The sequence below is a fragment of the Mauremys mutica genome, chromosome 5 (genome assembly GCF_020497125.1).
Source record: "Mauremys mutica isolate MM-2020 ecotype Southern chromosome 5, ASM2049712v1, whole genome shotgun sequence".
In the NCBI taxonomy this organism is placed as follows: Eukaryota; Metazoa; Chordata; order Testudines; family Geoemydidae; genus Mauremys; species Mauremys mutica.
In genome coordinates, this window is record NC_059076.1 from 142,879,354 (window position 1) to 142,899,835 (window position 20,482).

Consider the following 20,482-nt stretch of genomic DNA (forward strand, 5'->3'; position numbering starts at 1 on the left):
AGGCCGGAAGGTGGACCCTGCTCTGAGCTCGCACCACCTGTAGCCAGCTCAGCTCTATGCATTAGCGTGGGGAGCAGCTCCTCTCAGAGGACGGGGTGGAGCAGTGCAGGGATGACCAGCCGCCCATCAAGCTGACTGAAATCACAGCCGTTTCAGCGGGAGGATGGCAAACAGCTTTGACTGACTGGGAACTTCTGTGGGAATCGTTTCCGTTTTCTCAAACTTCTGCGCTTCCTTTTGGCCAGCTGAGAAGGTTTTACTTGCTGAAAACTCAACCCCCTTCCTCTAACGTATTTCAGCCAACTTGAATTTTTGCTGAACCTTCTTATGGGGAATCGCTTGCTGATCAGCCCAGGCCGGTGGAGTACAGGGAGCGGGAGGTCAGTTAAATGGTTGGAACAAGGGCTAGTTAGGCCGCAGGACGCCTGGGTTCTCTCTCCAGTTCTGGCCCCAGCTAGAAATGAAATCTAGCCTTTGAGCAGCCCAGAGCCATGCCTCACTCTGCCAATAGCTTCTCAAGCATTTAGAGTCCTTTTTATGGCAAGGTTTTCTACCCCAGGTCAATGGCCAACAGTTACAGCCTGGAGCCAGTGTGGGAGGGGCTAGGCTAACCTTTGCAAATATGGTACCAACTGACTTAATTCAGGAAAAAAAAGTTTTAGCAACTGCCCCAACCTGGGTAACAAACAGGAAGTGGAATTGCTCATTTAGTAGCATAAAGTTGGCATCACTGAAACCTGGTGGGATGATTCCCATGATTGGAATGTTAAAATCAATGGTTCGAACCAGTCTAGGATTGAGTGGGCAAAAGGGCAGGGGGAGGGGCGCTCTGTGTCAAAACTGGGTTTACCTCTTTCCGAGTCCCTGATAACTTGGAAGAAAACGATCTTGAATGCTCAGGGGGCAACGCCCTAACAGGAAAAGCACAAGCTGGGATTAGATGGTATCTTCTAGAGACACCAAATCGCACTAGGGAACCGGCTGACTGTCTCCTTACACACCTATCTGCAATGTGTAGAGGGAAAAGCTGCATGATCACGGGGGACTTCAGTTTGAGTGAAATAGGCTGGTCCTAAAACATCCTTGGGATTTCTAAACAATTTCCTAACACAGCAAGTGTTGCATCCAACACAGGGGAGTTCTATATTCAATCTCATCTCGAGGAATAAAGATGAACTGGGCCCAGACCTAGAAGAAATAATGGTAATTTAGGTACAAGTGTTCATGACTTCATCACATTTATAAAGAATAAAGTCCAGATCAGTACTATATACTCAATGCTTGAAAGGGGCCAATTTCACAAAGCTGAAAACAATTATGAGCTAAAATACCTCAGAAAAAAAGTGAGTGATAATGGAGAATGTTTAAGAACTTTACTAAAAAGCCACAAAATTGAGAGACGTGGCCTTATTGGTTAAAAAAAATGAACTTGTTTAGAGGGAAAGTGAAGGCAACTATAAAAAAAATACAAAATGGAAGTTGGTAGTAATGAATATAAATCAGAAGCTAGTAACTGCAGAAAATTGATAGGGGAAGCAAAGGGTCACAAGGAAAAATCTGTGGCCAGCAGAGTTAAGGACAATAAGGAGTTTTTAAAATATTTTAAGGAGGAAAATGAATCCTAACACGGGTGTTGGTCTACTACAAGATGGAAATGGTAGAATTATCAATAATAATGCCCAAAAGGCAGAAGTGTTAAATAAATATCTATTCTGTATTTGCAAAAACAGATGTATCATTCCGTGAGCATCTCAGGAGAATATTAAATAGCAGCTGCTAATGTTATTTTTAAATCAGCAGGTCCAGATAACTTGCATCCAAGCATTTTAAAAGAGCTGGCTGAAGAGTTCAGTGGACTTTTAATGCTGATTTTCAGTAAGTTTTAAAACATTAAAGAAGTTCCACAAGACTGACAGAAAGCTAATGCTGTGCCAATGTTTAAAAAGGGTAAACGGGATGATCTGGGTAATAAAAGACCTGTCTGTCTGACTGATCCTGGCCAAGATAATGGAGCCGTTGATATGGGACTCTGTTGATAAACAATTAAAGGAGGGTGATCTAATTAATGCCAACCAACAGGAGTTTATGGAAAACAGATCCTGTCAAACTAACTTGATATCTTTCTGTATTGAGATTACAAGTTTGGTTGATAAAGGTAACAGTGTTAAGGAATATAGAATTCTGCAAGGCATCTGACTTGGTACTACCCAACACTTTCATTTAAAAACTAGAATATAAAATGAACACGGCACACATGAAATGGATTAAAAACTGGCTAATTAATAGGTCTCAAAATGTAATTGTAACAGAGAATCATCATTGAATGGGTGTATTTCTAATGGGGTCCCACAGGTATCGCTTCTTGGCCCTACTCTATTAAACGTTATCAATGACCTGGAAGGAAACAAAATCATCACTGATAAAGATTGCAGATGACAAAAAGCGGGGGAGTGGTGCTTAATGAAGAGGACAGGGCCCTGATTCAGAACGATCTGAATCGCTTGGGAAGCTGGGCACAAGCAAACAATATGCTTTAATACAGCTAAATGCAGATGTATTCATCTACAACCAAAGAGTGCAGCCATTGTTACATGATGGGGGACTCTCTCCTGGGAAGCAGTGACTCTGAAAAAGATTTGGGGTCATGGTGAATAATGAGCAAGTTCCCAGTGTGATGCTCAAAGGGCTAATCCAATCCTTGGATATACAAACTTGAATCTTGGGTAGTAGAGAGGTTATTTTACCTCTGTATTTGGCACTGGTGCAACCACGGCTGGAACACTGTGTCTGGTTCTGGTGGCCACAATTAAAGAAGGAGGTTGATAAATTGGGGAAGGCTCAGAGAAGAGCCACAAGAATGACTAAAAGATTAGAAAACCTGCCTCATAGTGATAGACTCAAGGAGCTCAGTCAGTTTAGCTTTACAAATAGAAGGTTAAGGGGTGATGCTTACAATCTATAAGTACCTACACAGGGAACAAATATTTGACAATTGGCTCTTTAATCTAGCAGAGGAAGGTCTAACACGATCCAATGGCTGGATGTTGAAGCTAGACGGACTGGAAATAAGGCATAAATTTTTAAAGGCAAGAGTAATTAATCATTGCAACAATCAAAAGGGTTGCGGTAGATTCTCCATCACTGGCGATTTTTAAATCAAAATGGAATTTTTTTCTAAAGTTCAGCTCTAGGGATTATTGTGGGGCAGTTCTCTGGCCTGTGCTATGCAGGAGGCCAGCTTGAATGCTCACAGTGGATCCTTCTGGCCCGTGCTATGCAGGAGGCCAGCTTGAATGCTCACAATGGATCCTTCTGGCCCTGGAATCTATGAATCTTCCCTTTCCTTCCCCAATTCCCCATCCGATCACAGCAGGAACCCCCCCCCCCCCCCCCCCCACACACACACACCCAGCCAGCCCTGAAATAGGTCACTGCCTCTTTGTCGACACTACCAGAGCTACCATTGAGTTCAAAAGCAAAGATCAGAAAAAGGTGCTTATGTTTCTTTCCAATTTTAGGAAAACGTTTCCCCCGTATTTCCTCTTTCCCACAGAATAAGATAGTGGAGCAACCTCCTCTAACACTACAACCTGAAGACAACTGCTTATTTAAACACCACTTTGATCTGGCGTCACAGCTATAGGCACTGGCCATGGAATGGACAATGCTTCCTCCGGGAGCCTGGCTTGGCGCTGCTGTTTATTCAGCAGTTTCCTCTGTCCCCCACCCCACCCCCTTTTGCAAATGGAAGAAAACAGGGCAAGTGGGTCTTTTTGTTTGGTTTTTGTTTGAACTTTAGAAGCATCAGGTAAACCAAGTCTCATTCATCTTCCTTGGACGGTGAACAGGCAGCAGAGTTGAAGCTTTTCCAGTTCTTATATGAAAGGAGGTGCAACCGCTTTCTTCTCTCAATTGGCTGTACTGTATTTGAGCTAAATGTGTTCCCAACAACCCCAAGACCTAAGAAAAGATCACTTCCCCTTACAGTAGATCAGGACTCACGTGGTAGGGGGGACATCAGCTGGCTGCCTAAAGACACACAAACAGAGTTTCTAAATGTGTTTTTTGCCCCCTTTTTACATAAAACTTCCCTGTATGGCAAAGAAAACCCATTTTCTTCCCTTTGCAGATCACCTTTAAAATCTAGACCTGCCCAGGGTCCGTTTCTGTTCGGGACACAGGACTGGGAGGCACGACTTCCTATTCAGACTTCCTGCTTGAGCCTGCTCTAGCTAACACCCATGGGGTTGTCACGATGCCCCCTCAGAGAGCCAGGATCAGTGTTTAAAACATGGCCAATGCATCCACCCCTGGGTGCAGGAGATGCGGCTCAGGAGGCGCAGCCATGATAACCAGGAAATCCCAACAAGTTCCTGCAGCCGCTCGCTTTCCCTGCCCAACGGGCCGGCCTTGATCGCAACAGGCCTGCAGAGAATTAACCTCACTGCCTCCACGTCCGGATTTGCAGATTTCAACCTGCTGCCTATTAATTTAATTTGGTGACCCCTAGTTCCTGTGTTATGAGGAGTAAACAACACTTCCTGATTTACTTTCTCCACACCAGTCATGATTTTATAGACCTCTGTCATATCCCCCCTTAGTTATCACTTTTCCAAGCCGAAAGGTGCCAGTCTTATTAAGCTCTCCTCCTACAGCAGCCGTTCCATACCCCAATCCCTTTTCTGAACCTTTTCCAATTCCAATATATCTGTTTTGAGATGGTGACATCTGCACGCAGTGTTCAAGGTGTAGGCGTACCATGGATTTATAGAGAGGCAATAGGATATTTTCTGTCCCTTTCTTAATGATTCCCAACATTCTGTTTGCTTTTTTGAAGCCGCTGCACATTGAGTGGATGTTTTCAGAGAACTGTCCACAATGACTCCAAGATCGTTTCCTTGAGTGGTATCAGCTAATTTAGACCTGTCATTTTATACGTATAGTTGGGATTATATTTTCCAATGTGCATCACTTTGCATTTATCAACACTGAATTACGTGTCTCTTTTGCAGAATGAGGACTTGTGAAAGAACAAGTTGACACGGGGCATGCTACGGGGGGAAAGGGGGGGATCTTGATGGCTGTGGGAGGTGCCCAAGGACAAGGACCTTGCCCAGCCCTTAGAGAGATCTATGCACTACTCCGCACAACTCCAAAAGGTTTATTTTTAATAATGCATTATCTTAAAAATGTACAGCACGTCCTCAGAAAGTGTTTTCAAAAAAGTCAGAAAGAAGCCAGAGCAGGGTGGCAGGGGGGAATTGAGAACTCAACCAGTGATACAAAAGAAGTTTGACCTGTATGCCCGCCCTTACCACTCCTGCACAGTCATGTGGGCATTAATCTCTCATGGCAGTGGAATCCACACTGACCCAGCAGACTGGGCTGTTCCAAAGGCCAGCTGAGTTTAAACATTTTTGTTCCTGTGCCATAGTCCATCCGTCGCTAGATACGTAGCAAGGCGTGCGCTCTGGCTCCAGATAATGGAAACACCCCTTCTAGAGAGGGCAACAGAAAGTAGGCACTGAAGGCAACGGTTGTACCGGAGAACATAACACAATCAGGCCCAACCCTGACATTGTATAGCAATATTTGTATAGGTACCTGCAGACTTCAGTGAGACTCCAGCCTGAGCCACTTCTGACTCTGGGTGAAGTTTGCAAGGGAGTTTAGTGCTGGTTGAAGGCGTCAGCCCGACAGCCACGGAGACTGGATTTCTCAGTTTAATCCCAAAGCAGGTCCCATACAGAGAGCAACAATGCCGTGTGCTTTGACTGTGCCCCAAGGGGAAGTCATGCTCCATGGATCCTTCTTTTCAGCTTGCCAACACCGGAGCCAGCTGGCACGATGGGGTTTGCCAGGCCAGTGGGAACTGGCCTGAGAACCTCACTCATCTCACACAGGCCAGTAAGCAGCCCTCTCGTGTAATTAATTTCCATCCTACCAGCCCAGGCGAGATCTGAAAGGACTCCAGAATCCCCATTGCCAACCTACTGAAAAAGTTTGAAGGGACAATATAAAAAGCTGCAGCAAGGAGGGGAGATTAAAAACCTGGTGACACTCTGAAGATGGGAGTTTGTGGCCTGTGTTGTACATGGACAGAGCAGAGAATCCCAGTCTACTTCACCAAGGCCAGATGTAGAGAAAAAAAAAAAAAGCGAGTGGCGGCCTAGGCAACCTCACTGAGAGACGCTGGTTCCACCTGGCGCAGAGGTTGCTGAGCTTGGTTCCCAGAAGGAGGAAGCCACCAACCTCCCGGAAGATGGTTTAAAACCCAAAGAGGCTGGGGCTCTGCTTTGGGGAAGCTCAAGCCTGCATCCCGCAGGGCCTCCTGCTGCAAGGAGATGGCTCGGCTTGGCCAGAGGAGAGGGAAGCTGTGAGCGTGTCTGTTCCAAATGGAGCTGGGCCTGCGGTTCACCAGCTCCTGTTAGAATTCCTGGGATCTGCTTCTATAGAGAGCTCGATCCTGCAGGCCCTCTGGCCGCCCAAGGGCTAGGTGGTGGGCAAGGGCTCCTAAAAGCCGCTCCCTCGCCTTTCCGCTGAAGGTACCGCCCCAGCAAGTCCAGCTGACAGCGCCCAGGGGACTTGCTCTTCCCACTCTCCTGGACTAGTCCGAGGATGGAAACCCCTTCCTGGTACAGGAAGTTCCTGCGTTTCTCAGACCAGTGTAACCGTGGCTCGGAGGGCTTCAGAAGTGACTCCAACTCCTGCAACCCAAGATGCTTTTATCTCTAAATACCTGGAGGCCTAAGTTCAATGGGGACCGTGCCACTGCTGAGACAAGCCCATAAGGGTTAAATCCCAAGCCATGGGACCATTCAAAAAACACTAGTTGACAACATGGGCAGCGTCTCCTGCTCCCAGCTGGTTCCCACAGGTCTCCTGGGGGCTCTGATTTGTTTGCCAACAATTCTCATCAGCTCAAAGCATTCGTTATCAGAAGCCAAATTTGCCTCCAGACCCACAAAGCATCTCACACGGCAAGAGGCACATTGTGAGGCACAAGTCAGGACATCAAGCCAGGCCCCTCCCTGCCCGGGGAAGGTGATGACCAGCAGCCCCAATGGCAGCATTCTCATGAGACACTCGTGAATGCCAGGGAGCAGACAGACCACACTCCAAATAGCCAGGGCCGGATCTTACAAGCTGCTGAGCGTCTTCTTCCAAGGGGAGCACAGCACCTTGCAAGATGGGGCCCGTAAGGAGTGCACCAGACGTGGCTGGATCGTTCTCTCTAAGAAGGGTTTGCCGTGTGAGCTGGAACACACCTCTCCATAGCATGCCAGGGAGTGGGAGCATTTAGTTCCCTTTGGGTTTGTTTTTTGTTTAAGCCAAAAGGTGGGTCACTTTGCCTAATGATTTGTAAACGGCAGATGCTGGAGGTTTCAGAGGGGCAGCCTGCAGTGCTGAATAAGCTCAAGAGCCAGAAACAAATAGCCAAGGCGAATGGACATTCTGTAGAAGGAGCCATTTCCCCGGTGGTCACTTGGCCTCTTGCTGATCTGATCTCCCTGGCTTGAGACCTTCCACCAACAAAAAACGCAGGCCGGGCTCCTCTCAATCTGCAGAGAGTTACCCAGTCTAGTGGTCGGTGCATGCAGAGGAAGGGCGGTCGTCGTGTTTCCGGAGGAGAGCTGGGAAATCCAGGAGGCTGGAAGGATTTCGAGTCGCAGCCTCATTATGCTTCAGCTTTTCTAAAATCCCTGCTGAACGGAAATCGGAAGTGCACCCAATCCAGATCCTTCCCCAAGCCCCACCCTTCCCCACAGCACTTCCTGGCCCGCTGTGGATGGGAAGGAGAGCAGGGAACCTGCTTTCAAAAATGGCCCCTGTTAGCTGGTTCGAAGCACACACCTGGACTTGGCCGTCGATGGAGCAGCAATCGCGAGATAAGCCTGCAGGGCCGCAAGTCCCAGAAAGCCGCCTGCCCAAACAAGAGATGCTATAAAGGAAAAATAAAAAGGTACCCGAGAAGCTTATAGAGCAAGATTTCCCTGCATCGCGGCGACTCCATTCACAGTGCCGAGTTCAACTCTCGCCCGGATCCTTTCCCACCCCCCGCTCCCACTCCAAAAGCCAGGGACACAGTCTGTTTGCCTGAAGATTCAGTACTTCACTCCAGGAACAAACTCCTTGGCGTCGGGGTTCAAGTTGCTTTTGCTCTGAAATGGAGAAAAGGGAGATGGATCATTCCTCTCACCGTGCATTCCTCTCCACCTCCTCTCTACCCGGAGATCTGGCTACTCAAGATGCCATGTCATGGGAACTGATGCAGAGCATCCCCCACCCCTCGTCTGTGCTGAGGGAGAACACCCACAGGCCTGCTGCAAGGCCCCATGGTCAGCAGTGTTTTCCAGATCAGATCATCTCAGATGCCTGGGGTTACCCCAGTGACGGGCATGACTCATTCCTATGACAACCAGCCTCCCGCAGACCCAGGAGGAAGCCCTGCAGAATGGAACCCCTTGGATATACCGAGCTGGGATGGTTACTCCTGGCCTGTGGGATCATCATGGAAGGAAATGAGATTCATCAACACTGAGGGGGTCTATCCTTACCATGCAGTGCATGCGAATCCCACCAATGCTAGTGGGGATGACACAAGGGCGGAGTAAATCCCACCAGCCAGAGGTGCTCTGAGACAGGGTGGAGCAATCCCCAGGGACCAATGCCCTATGTTAGGATACGGATCTCTGGTCAAATGAGAAGGACCAGGGAAGTGGGAGGGTGAAGGAATAAGCCGTCTAACATCGTACACAGCCTTCTCCCAGATCTTTACCAAAATATCCTCTGAACTGCAACTGTCGCCCACCGAGAGGCCATTCAGCTGCTGCTGCAGCTGCCCGATGCCCTGGGGCAGGTCGCGTGATGGAATGAACCAGTCCTGGTCCTCTTCATCCAGCATCTCCTGGAAACAGCGGTCAAGGAAGTCCTGCTCCTGCAGCTCCTCCTCCACCTGGCCAGGAAGGGGAAAGAACCATCAGGGCCGAGGCTCACAAGCCGTCTGCCTGAGTGCGCTCAGCACAGTGCATGCTTCCGGCGGTCAGACTAGATGATCACAATGGTCCTTTCTGGCCTTGCAATCTATGAATGAAAGTACATCTCCCCTTGCCCTGTAGAAAAGCTGTGGGATGGACACTTTAGGAACATAGCTGTGGTAAAGCCATGCCACGCTGAGACATGCTTTGACCATGCCAGAGCCACGGTTTAATCCTGGGCTAAGATCTGGCCATGCTGAATGCAGGTTCTTAGCACCTTTGAAAATTAAACTTGGGGGCTTAAATAGCTGGCCTGAAACCCTGGGCCTAAATGACTGGCCCAGGTAGGTGGCAGAGCCAGAAACAGACTCTGAGGTAGCTAGGCAAAGCCGTGCGTAAACATGGCTCTCAGGGTGCACATGGTGTCAGAGGGACGGTGAACGGCACGCAGCAGTCAGTGCAGAAGGGAGCACTGGGTCCATCTACACCACACGCCTGAACATGCCAGCACATCACTCCCAGCCATGACTACGGCGTACATGTTCCAGCAGAGCTTGCTCATAGCATGCATCGCACTGGGCATTCGAGACCGTGACAGTGGAGGTTGAGATGAAACGTGGATGGGGCTCAAAGCAGGAATCCCAAACATTTGCAAGGCATTAGCCCTGGGAAGGCAATAGGATTCTACAGCCCTGCCTTCAATTGCTTGTTTGCTTCACGCTGCATCGGCCTGTTATTAACACACGACAGCATTACAACACTGGTGTGCCAGCACTGCAGGGAGTGATCTGGACAATTACCGTAGGACGCTGGGAGGCAGTGTGCTCTAGTGCAGTGGTTCTCAAACTAGGGCCGCCGCTTGTGCAGGGAAAGCCCCTGGCGGGCTGGGCCGGTTTGTTTACCTGCCGCGTCTGCAGGTTCGGCCGATCGTGGCTCCCACTGGCTGCGGTTCGCCGCTCCAGACCAATGGGAGCTGGGACAAAGCGGCACGGGCTGAGGGACGTACTGGCCGCCAATTCCCGCAGCCCCCATTGGGCTGGAGCAGCGAACTGCAGCCAGTGGGAGCCGCGATTGGCCAAACCTGCAGATGCGGCAGGTAAACAAAGCGGCCCGGCCTGCCAGGGGCTTTCCCAGGACTGCCAGGGCCACCCAGGATGGGGGAGAGTGGCACGGCTCCTGTCATCAGGCTCTGGGGGGAGAGAGGGCGTTGGCCTCCAGCCCACAGAGTCCTAGAGGGGGAAACCGGCTCCTGGGAAGGGAAAGGAAGGAGAGGTCTGCGAGAAGAAACCCAGGGGGAGTTGAGTAGACTCCTATGGGGCGGGGGAAGTCCTGAAACAGGGCTCCTAAGGGGGAGCAGGGCGACCCCGGGGCAAACTGCCAGAGACCCTGCGGGAGGCAGCCAGCCTGGGCGATCCGGCTGCAGAAGTGGCTATTAGTTTGGCCCATGAGGGGCAGAGGAAAAACAACTCCTTGGATGTGTTAGGCTTGTCACTTGGGCCCTTCTGTTACTCCGGGAGGGACCTGGACGGCCGACACCTGGACGACCCGGCGAGAGGCAAGCGGTCAGCATGAGGCGCCGGCGAGCAGTGCCTCTTGCAGCATCGCACCCCGACACAAGGGGGCGCTATGGGTGGGGGGTGCACTAGCTCTCAGGCCCCTTTCTATCTATAGCAGCTCAGCTCCAGGGTTCGGTGGAACAGCAGCTTTGCACAGAAGTGACAAAACCCACCGCAGAAGTAGCTCAGCCTGTCGCTTCTGGCGACACGTCACAAGGCAGCTCGGACAAACATTCACACTCTGCGTGCAGGGAATAAGAAGTGAGACTCTTGGAGACGGAGTTTGCCATCCAAGTGTCCGTAATCACTAGTTAAACCCCACCCAGCAGTGTGCTTGTGCCGACACATGGGGGCAGGCTACTCCCACTGAGCGAGGGCAGAACTCCTCCACCCGGGCTCAAGCTCTCCAGCACAGCCAGATGGCGGAGGTTCACTGGAGGTCAGAGTAGAGATCCACCTGCCATACAAGGAATCGAGGACAAAAAAATGTAACTGAAGATATTCAAAATCAGGAGGTTGAAGGATTGAAACACTGAGTGGATGTTTTCAGAGAACTAGCCACAATAAATCCAAGAGCTTTTCTGAGTGGTAACAGCCAGTTTAGACCCCATCATTTTATATGTATAGTGGGGATTCTGTTTTCCAATGTGCGTTACTTTACATTTATCACCACTGAATTTCATCTGCCATTTTGTTGCCCAGTCACCCAGTTTTGCAAGATCCCGTTGCTACTCTTCACTGTCAGCTTTGGACTTAACAATCTTAAGTAATTTTGTCACATCAGCACATTTTGCCAGTTCACTGTTCACCTCTTTTTCCAGATCATATTGGGTTTTCGCAGCCTCTCTAATCACCCCCACCTCCTGGTCAGGGAGTTGGCAGTATATTCCTACTGCTATGCCCCTATTGTTTAAGAATGGAATGTCTATCCATAGAGATTCCATGGTACAGTTTGATTTAAGATTTTTACGATATTTGCCTCTGTTTTCTTTCACATACAGTGCCACTCCCCCACCAGCACGACCTACTGTGTCATTCCGATATATTTTGTACCGTGGTATGACCATGTCCCATTGATTACCACTGTTCCACCAAGTTTCTGTGATGCTCGTTATATCAATATCCTCATTTAACGCCAGGCACTCAAATTCACCTGTCTTAGTATTTAGTCTTATTGCATTTGTATACAAGCACTTCTACATTTGTCAATACTTAGTTGTCCGCCTTGATGGGATATAAGTGAATGGGACTCTTTTCTGGTCTCACTGTTTTTTCTTCGGCTCCTACCTTATCAACTTCTCTACATCCTGGTAAAGACGGAGGATAGAATCCCCCTTAATAAGTTCTGCCCCACGCCCCCAAAAGGAAGACTATGTCCAAACTGTGCTCCTCCACACCTGTTGGCTTTGCCCCTGCCCTTAGTTTAAAAACCCCAACGACCTTTTTAATTTTACATGCCAGCAACCTGGTTCCGTTTTGGTTTAGGTGGAACCCATCCTTCCCGTGTGATACCTATGTGTACCATAAGAACATAAGAATGGCCCTACTGGGTCAGACCAAAGGCCCATCGAGCCCAGTATCCTGTCTTCCAACAGTAGCCAGTGCCAGGTGCCCCAGTGGGAATGAACAGAACAGGGAATCATCAAGTGATCCATCCCCTGTCGTCCATTCCCAGCTTCTGCAAACAGAGGGTAGGGACACCATCCCTGCCCATCCTGGCTAATATCCATCGATGGACCTGTCCTCCATGAATTTATCTAGTTCTTTTTGGAATCCTGTTATGGCCTTGGCCATGACAAGCTGTTCCTCCCCAGCACTGCACACAAGTATGTTTAGATGTCTTAAGAGACCTGCAACCTTCACACCTGGCAGGCAATTCACCATGTGGTTCTCCTGGCCATCACAAACCCAGCTCTCTCTGTTTCTAATAACCAAAGCCCCATGACTATTACCTGTCTCTTCCCAGATATCCTCTGGAGGGATATCTTCAATGCAAGGACACCGCGATACCATCTGGAAGGAAGGTCCCAACTATGAGACTGTTTTCCTCCATTCCAGCTTGATGTTCTCCTTCCAAGACTCTCGTCCTTCTCAACAGCCCAGCAGTTGTCAGAGTGGAGATGGGGCCGCCCTGCCATGTCCCTGAAAGTCTCCTCTTTGCACCTCTTTGTCTCCCTTCACTCCTCCAGTTCAGCCACTCTGGTCTCCAGAGCCCCTAGTTGGTCTCTGAAGGCCATGAGCTACCTGCACTGAATGCACGTTTGCCACCTGCCCACAAGGCAGGTAATCGTGTATGCTGCATTCAGTGCAGTAAACTGGATGACCTCCCCCACCCCTGCTCTGCTGCTGGACTTCTGCCCGTGTTCTTTTCACTCTTGCAGGATTTTTTTTTGTTCATTAGGGATGGGGGGTGTTATCAGTCTAAGTTTACAGAATGTTTGTTAGGTGCCTCTTGCACACACCCACCCCCCAAACTCCCTCGCAAACAGGGGAGTTTTGCTAGCTCCTCTCGTTGCTTAGGAGCTGGCTTTTTAAACCCCTCTTCTCCCTGAGCAGCACCCCCCACCCCCCAAGGGATCCAAGGACAGCAGGCTAGAGCCTCCTTAGGAAGCTCTCAGCCTTGGGTAGCAGGCCCCCACGCTCAGCGCACAGTCCCCACTACAGCAAGCGAGCAACGGCACTAACAACGAATCTCTCTCCTCTGCTCCACCACCCCAGCTTGCATCTTCTCCTGCTGTCCACCCAAACGTGAAAAGGCCTTGTGGTCCCTGTACTCCTGTCCCCCACCCCAAATCAAATCCCTCGTAAAGACTTGCTGCTGCCATATGGCCCACAAGGCCTAACCCCTCCCCCCCCGCGCATCAGCCAGAGTCCTTCATCATAACGCTGAATCCCAGGAGATAACAAAACAAGGCATCGGAAGTGCCACCTTCCTTCCGCCTCCCAGCGCATCTCATCTTATCTGACTAAGCCCTTAGGGCAGACACTGTGCTACCAAAGCCAAAAACCACATCAGGGCATAAGCAATGTTAAAACGCCCAACAGCCCATTTCACAGATGGATAAACTGAGCCACAGCAAGAGAACGCGTCCTGCCCATGATCACATAGGACACTGGTGACAGAGCTGGGATATTGCGTGTTCTGTTCCCAGCTCTTAGTCCCATGCCTTAAACACATGGCTACCTTTCCTCCTCTTTGTATGCGAGTCACTTATACCGACGGCCCTACTAAATTCATGGTCCATATTTGTAAATTTCACAATTATAGGATTTTAAAAAAAAATCTGAAATTTCACACAGTTTTTGTAACTGTGGGGGTCCCGACCCACAAAGGAGTTTGAGGGGGTCACATGGCTAGCGCTGGGGGGTTGCAGTGTTACCACCTCACTTCTGTGCTGCGGCTGGCGGCAGCGCTGCCTTCAGAGTTGGGCAGCTGGAGAGTGGCAGCTGCTGGCTGGAAGCCCAGCTCTGAAGGCAGAACCGCCAGCAGCAGTGCAGAAGCCACCCTTACATCTGCACCACTGCTGGAGGTGGGTCTGACCCAGCCCCGGGAGCGGCCCATGCAGGGGGAAGAGGAAATCCCATCCCTCCGCAGCCCAGCCAGGACTAGCAGCTAGAGCCTGGCACAGGGTCGGGGCCCCCAGCCCTGCTCCTCCCCAGCGCTCGGGGGTCATAGGGGCCTTGGGCTGGCTGTGTGTGCATGGGTAACATAGCACCCCTCTGCCCCGGGCAGTCAGCCACGTCACTCACAAGACCGGCTCTGCCCCTCCCCAAAAGTGATGATACCCCCCCATACCATGCCACCCTCACTTCTATGCTGCTGCTGGTGGCGGCACTGCCTTCCGAGCTGGGTTCCTGGCCAGCCGCCACCGCTCTCCGGCTGCCCAGCTCCAAAGGCAGCAGAGAAGTAAGGGTGGCATTACCACACCCCCACAATAGCCAGATTTCACGGTCCAGGATAAGTTTTTCACGGCCATGAATTCGGTAGGGCCCTACTTATGACCTACTGCACCAAGCAGGCAATTCATTGGGGAAGCAACCATACAACACCAGGGAAGCAAACATGCCACAGGGTTTTTAGCTGGGCTCCAGGCACCCTCGAGCTACTCCACAGCCACGTGGCCAATTACGTTACAAAGTTCTTCTTAAAACCCCTCAGACTAGTCCCCATCCAACAGAGGCTTGGAAAAGATTATAAATGTGGGGGAGGCGCTATCCCCTCGGCCCCAGTAGAAAACCCTGACTCACTCCAAGCCCCAGGGGAGCAGGGTCTGCTGTGTCAGGAAAGAGCCATTCCTTGAGCCTGCAGTTGCAATGGTGTTTAGCAAGCCCTTGTGAGACTGCAAGCCAGAGGCCGGCGTTGGAAGCATCTGTCAGGAGACAGCACCAAGCCCAGCCTGGAGCAAAACAGAAAACAAAACCACCACCACACTTAAATATGTGATCCTGCCTGAAATCTTACAGACCAGCTCCTCCTCTCAGCTCAGGACTGAGATAAGTTTCCCCAACAGGACAGGGCCCATCCACGCTAACAGCTGATCAGAGACTTCTCTGATCTTCAGGTTATTCTACAGCAGCAATGCAGGCTAAAAAACACGTCTCCGCATTAGCCTTCTAAGCCAATTCTGGGACAACCTCCCCTGGGGGCTGGCCCTTCCCCAGCTATCACCTCAGGGTTTCTAGCAGCTTCCTCTGCAACATTTAGTGGTACAGGACCCCGGAGTCAGGATACTGGACTAGGTGGGTCCTGGTCTAACAGGGTCTGGCCATCCTTATATTGCTGTATTCTGCAAGGAGTTTATTGCAAATTGTCTGACAAATGTTAATTTAGACTTATTTCAGCAGGGACTGACTGCCACAGAGCTCCCCCAGCGTGCACAGGACTGGCGCCTGCTGATGCAGCTGTCTGATGGATATAATCAGATTAGCCCCTCAAATCAGCTGGTTCAACAACTGGACTGCACGGAGGCTGCAAAAGAGGACGGTGTGGGCTCTCTTCAGGTCCTTGAGACTGGAGAGTACCTTGAGGAGAAACTGAGGTTCCTTGATTGCCAAACTCCCCGCTCCCAACGAGCCGACTACTCCAGGACATCCCACCTTGTGCAGTTTTATTCCTAGAGCAGCCTTCTTGCTTCCTCTTTCCCGTCATTTAAATACAGATCAGTGTAACTGCCGCCCCATGTCTGCCGGTTGCTTCATGCAGGTGTTCAGAGCCTTCCCTGCACTTCAAGCCCCGCTCTGGATCCCAACCTACTGAGAATGTGCAGATGAATGCACAGTACTGGGTCTCAAACCGGCCACAGTAGGTAGAACCCTGCCTTAACCCAGCCTGAGCACAGGCCCCGTAGCCTGAGCAAACGGCACCTCCAACAACCTCACAGATTCATTCAGGGCTTTGCATTTTTGCTGTGGACACTGGAACGATGCAGCGGAGGCCGTCGAACCGACACTGCCAAGTTGGTCATGTAGACGCCAGCGCTTTCTCCCAAGCTACGCAGAGGGGTTGGCTGCATGGTGAGAGAAACACCACACTCATGGAGTACAGAACTTCACCTTGCTGTAAGCAACGGAGCTGGGCACGCTTGGGCATCGTTGCAGGTGCCTGCATGTAGAGCTGAGGTGTATCACAAGGAAACCAGCAATGGGGCTGACGATACCCAGATGTGGAAGGGAGCAGCCACACTAGCACAATCCAGCAGATGTCTTGCTAAGCCAGGCGTGTAGACAAGGCTCATACAATTTTACTATCCGGCTGTGACAGTCTGAGCTCAGAGACTCACAGATTCTAAGGGGATCACTGTTGATCCTCGTCTGCCCTCCTGCATGACACAGGCCACAGGACTTCCTTGAATTCATTCCTGTATGAACTGGAGCAGATCTTTTAGAAAATCATCCAGTCTTGATTTAAAGGTTGCCAGCGATGGAGAATCCACCATAGGCCTTGGGAAGTTGTTCCAGTGGTTAATTGCCCTCACTGGTGAAAATGTGCCTTATTTGGGGGGGCTCTTAAAATCTCCTTTGCACCTTCCCACAAGAATTACGATTCCCCCGACTCCCTTCACCGCTTCTTCTAGCTTCCTCCGGTATCAAACCTGCGTTTTCTCCATTACAGCCAGAACCCACTGCCTCCTGGGATGTGCAGGCTCTCTGGGTCAGGGAAAAGGCCCACTGCTGGAATCAACGAAGGAGGAGCGTGGCAAGGAGCCTGGAGCTTACGAAGACACCCAGACCCTTCTCCGCTTGGCTAGCACCGCACGGAACAAACACACACTCCAGAAAACTGGCAGGGAAGAGGGAGAAAGTGAATCTGGGAAGGATTCAACCCCGATTCTAGGGACAAGTCACCCAGTTGGGGCTGGCCACAAGTCAGATCTGTCCCATCGCTGCCTGGGCCCCCAACCCCCACAGGGATTTGTGGGGGCAGGGAAGGGGAGGGTCTCTTAACAGCCTTTTGAAGGGATAAGACTAACAGTGGGAAGCAGGGCCCAGCCCACCTCAGGCTAATTCCCCTCACTGCAGTGGCATGAGCACAGCGATGGGCTCAGAGTTACCTCTGCCTCGGTTGACATGGGAGGTGGGTTCCCACCTGAGTCTGTGCCCCAATCCAGTGCTGTCCCCCAGGGGGGCTCCCCCCGACAACCATCAGGCCTAGAAACCGTTCAGTGAAACCTCAGACTGTCCCGAAAAAGCTGGCTGAGCTTCTTGTGCCCCCGGGAACGTTTTCTGCTCCCCACGGGTGCGTCGAGCCCTGCAGTCTGGAACACACACTCCCAGGGGCAGGAGCCGGACCTCGCCACTGGCAAGGCTGTAACGCAGATGGTCCCGTCTAGAATGGGCAGCACCTGGCAGCTCTGCAAGTCCTGGTCCCGCCCTGTGCCCGTAGGTGCTCCTGCAATACAAGTTATATGGCCTGGCTGCTATAACCCCCCACACGCACCTCCCGGCTGGCTCACATCACTGGGATAGCTCCAGATTCAAAGTCTGTCTAGTCTAAGAGCTGAGGCTGGCAAAGCAGGAAGGCGCAGGCTGGTTTCCTTTTGCAATCTCACTGAAGAGTCCCAAGCAATGGGACCCCATTCCCCAGTCAAACAGAACCCCAGCTTTCACCCCATCACTCCTATCTATAGCCCCTTAGTACCCCCTATCTGCCTCCATTTGTAGTATGCTCCCTTCAGGGAAAAAAGGCAAACTGGACTCAATTTAACATTGCTTATGAGCACTTCCATGGGGCTTCCAGCAGCTCAGTACTTTGCAAACATTCTCTCTAATTAGTCTAACACAGTCCCACCCGTGCAGCTGCTCGTGGGCGGCAGCTGTGCCTAGTTGCAATTTAAAAAAAAACAAAAAACAGAGCCATAATTCAGTAACGACTGTTGCATAATTTGGCGTGGCAAGACTCCGGCTCTGCGCCGAAGGGTTATTGTGAGCTGGAGGCTGGGGTTTGCTCCCATGGGAAACAAGCTTAAACGTTACCAGATGGGAGATTTTCTGCTGAGAACATTAAAGACTGAGGAAGTTCCGCCTTTTGGGGAGATGGCGGAGGGGAGGGAAGCAAGGCCTCCGTCCAGATCGCTCCTGCCCTCAGCTGGATCACTCCCCATCATCATCCTCCCCCCACCACACGGGTACCGAAGTGGGGAACTTCAGGAAAGCAGCAGACCTCTGTCCGCTGGCTCCAGCAGGAAAGTTTTCAGGTTTCCTGCCCATAGCAGGCGCTTGCTCAGCCAGTGGAAACGGCCAGTGGCGGGTGAGCTCATTCCCCGCCCAGCTCAAGCAGAGTCGAAGTTTCCTCGCAGCTAGAGGCGTGTGCTGTTCCCCTCTGCAGAGCTCCGGCAAGCTTTCCCCTGCCACATCGCACAGGCTTGGCATCAGGACAAAATCTATGCGAGTCCAGGGGATAAGACTGTGTGTTGGGAATGGGGAGGCTGCGTAAAAACCAAGCCCTGCAGTGCTCCCCAGCTCATCATCGGCTAAGTCACACGCTTCTCCTGAGGACAGGAGAGTCATGCAAAGTTTCGCGATCATCGTTTATCAAGTATTTTGCAGACCATTAACTCTCTCCTACCAAGGTTTCCTCTGCTCAGTTGCCATCTGCTAAAATTCAGAGCAAACAGCTTTTAAGCAACAACACTGTGACCGGATCGAGTCCACCTAGATTGGCAAGCATCTGCCGCTCAAGCCATTAACCCCGCTCCCTACGGACAATGCGGTTGGAAGTGACCTGTGATTTGGGGCACATCCATTTCTGGATGCCCAACTCAGGCCTGATTTTTCCAAACTAGGCAGGCAGGAACTGGCCTTGCCTAAAATTCAGAGCAAAGTTTGGGGGAAGGGCATGTCCTTTCTGTCACCGTGGCCAGATGTAATTGGGGGATGGGAGGGTGTGGAGAACAGGAGCAGATTGACCCTCCTCTGCTCATCCCCTGGCCGGTTTGCACACCCAGTTTGGTTCGGGAGTGAGGGCTGCAGAGAGATGTGGAGCCAGCCGCCCCTCTCACCTGTCTGTTGAAATCCTCTTCGTTCTCCATCCACATGTACTCTGGCGATTAAGGGTTGTTCTCCTTCTCATCTGTGGGGGGCTCCTTTTCCGTTCCACTGACCGTGCTCGATACTTTGCGATTTAGCGATTGGCAACGTCGTCGATATTGGCAATACGTTTGGAAACCATTGCATCATTACTTTATGACTGTGATCTCGTGGGGAGGGGAAAACAGGGAGCGTCTAAATGGGAAGGAGATAGCGAACGCCAGGCCAGGACTTCCCTCTCTCCCACGCCATCGCGATGACCCAACACCCCAGAGCTGTAAAGGATTGATACGCTGTTTAGTAGCGCCTGGGTCTTCGCCCACCCTGGGTTTTACGCGTGGCAAACCTGCCAAGCAAGACATTATTGCAGAACATTCTGTGTTGTCCAACCCCACATAAAGATGAGAGCTTTCCACCGATGTGCACAGCACCTTACACTCAGTTCGGTTATGTACTCCAGCATGCGCTGCCTCTCCCTGGGGGATGGGACGCGCATTGCCACAAGAAGATCCTTAAGGGGATCGATCACGCATTTACTATTCGTGTAATTAAGGTTTCATCTTTTTCCTATCAAGAGTACCCATTGCCGATGCTTTAGCACATGCTGCCCGGAGGGGAAGTTCTAGCCAGGTGCAGTAACCGCACCTCCCTGAGCAAGCGAATTATGACGCTAGCTAGCTATTTCTGACCAAACGCTTCAGTCTGCACAAGCCTGCACGTCCGCTGGTGGTAGTTTTGGCAGCTAAGCAATCGTCACCGGCTGGAGTGTGGCTTTACACCTGTGGCCGACACAGCTATGCTGACAACTTTTGTAGGTATAGGCCTTGTGACGTTAGCGACTCGCCTGGGGCCACACAGATTGGTCATGCGACGAGGCTCTTGAGAACGGAAGCCAGCTCTCAGATTCCCAGCCCTGGGCTTTCCCACCCATCCTCTTTATGCGATGTAGAAAGTAAAAGCTAAACACGCTCCCTGAACGTTTAAACACAGGAATGCTCAGGAGTTCGAGTTTCGGATTCTCTTCGCGTTAACCCATCCACGCTGCCCCACATCCGATTCCTACTTAACCAGTTCGCCATGCGGGAGGTACAACAGACGCAGGCTAACACTGCAAGGCGAGCCTTAAGGGGGCAAACACACCCCAAACTTAACCTTCTTGCCTTTCCTACTGAAATGGATTCCATGGGGGCAGTACTGGCCTCTCCCCCTCCTGGAAGGGGGGGTTACATGACTGAATAGGTGTGTTCGTTTCAAACATCCAGGATGGTTGCCACCGGTGCTGAGCCCATTTACAGTCCCGGCCCTAGAACCAACGTCACCAGCCCACACACTTAACAAAAAACCAACCAACAGCAAAAATTACAACTCAAGCCCCCAGAAATTCTGGGAGTAGCTTAAAAGTCATGAGATTTTTTTTTTTAA

The 20,482-nt window shown here is 51.0% G+C and overlaps 1 protein-coding gene across 1 annotated transcript; it reads right to left on the reverse strand.

Moving 5' to 3' along the window:
* Positions 1 to 5,141: 5,141 nt before the first annotated feature.
* On the reverse strand, positions 5,142 to 19,068 carry LOC123371514 (polyadenylate-binding protein-interacting protein 2B). The gene is made up of 3 exons (XM_045019223.1): positions 19,033 to 19,068; positions 8,813 to 8,956; positions 5,142 to 8,162 (listed from the first exon to the last, which is right to left on the reverse strand). The coding sequence occupies exons 1-3, from the start codon at positions 19,066 to 19,068 to the stop codon at positions 8,106 to 8,108; spliced, it is 237 nt and encodes a 78-aa protein (XP_044875158.1). The 3' UTR covers positions 5,142 to 8,105.
* Positions 19,069 to 20,482: the final 1,414 nt, after the last annotated feature.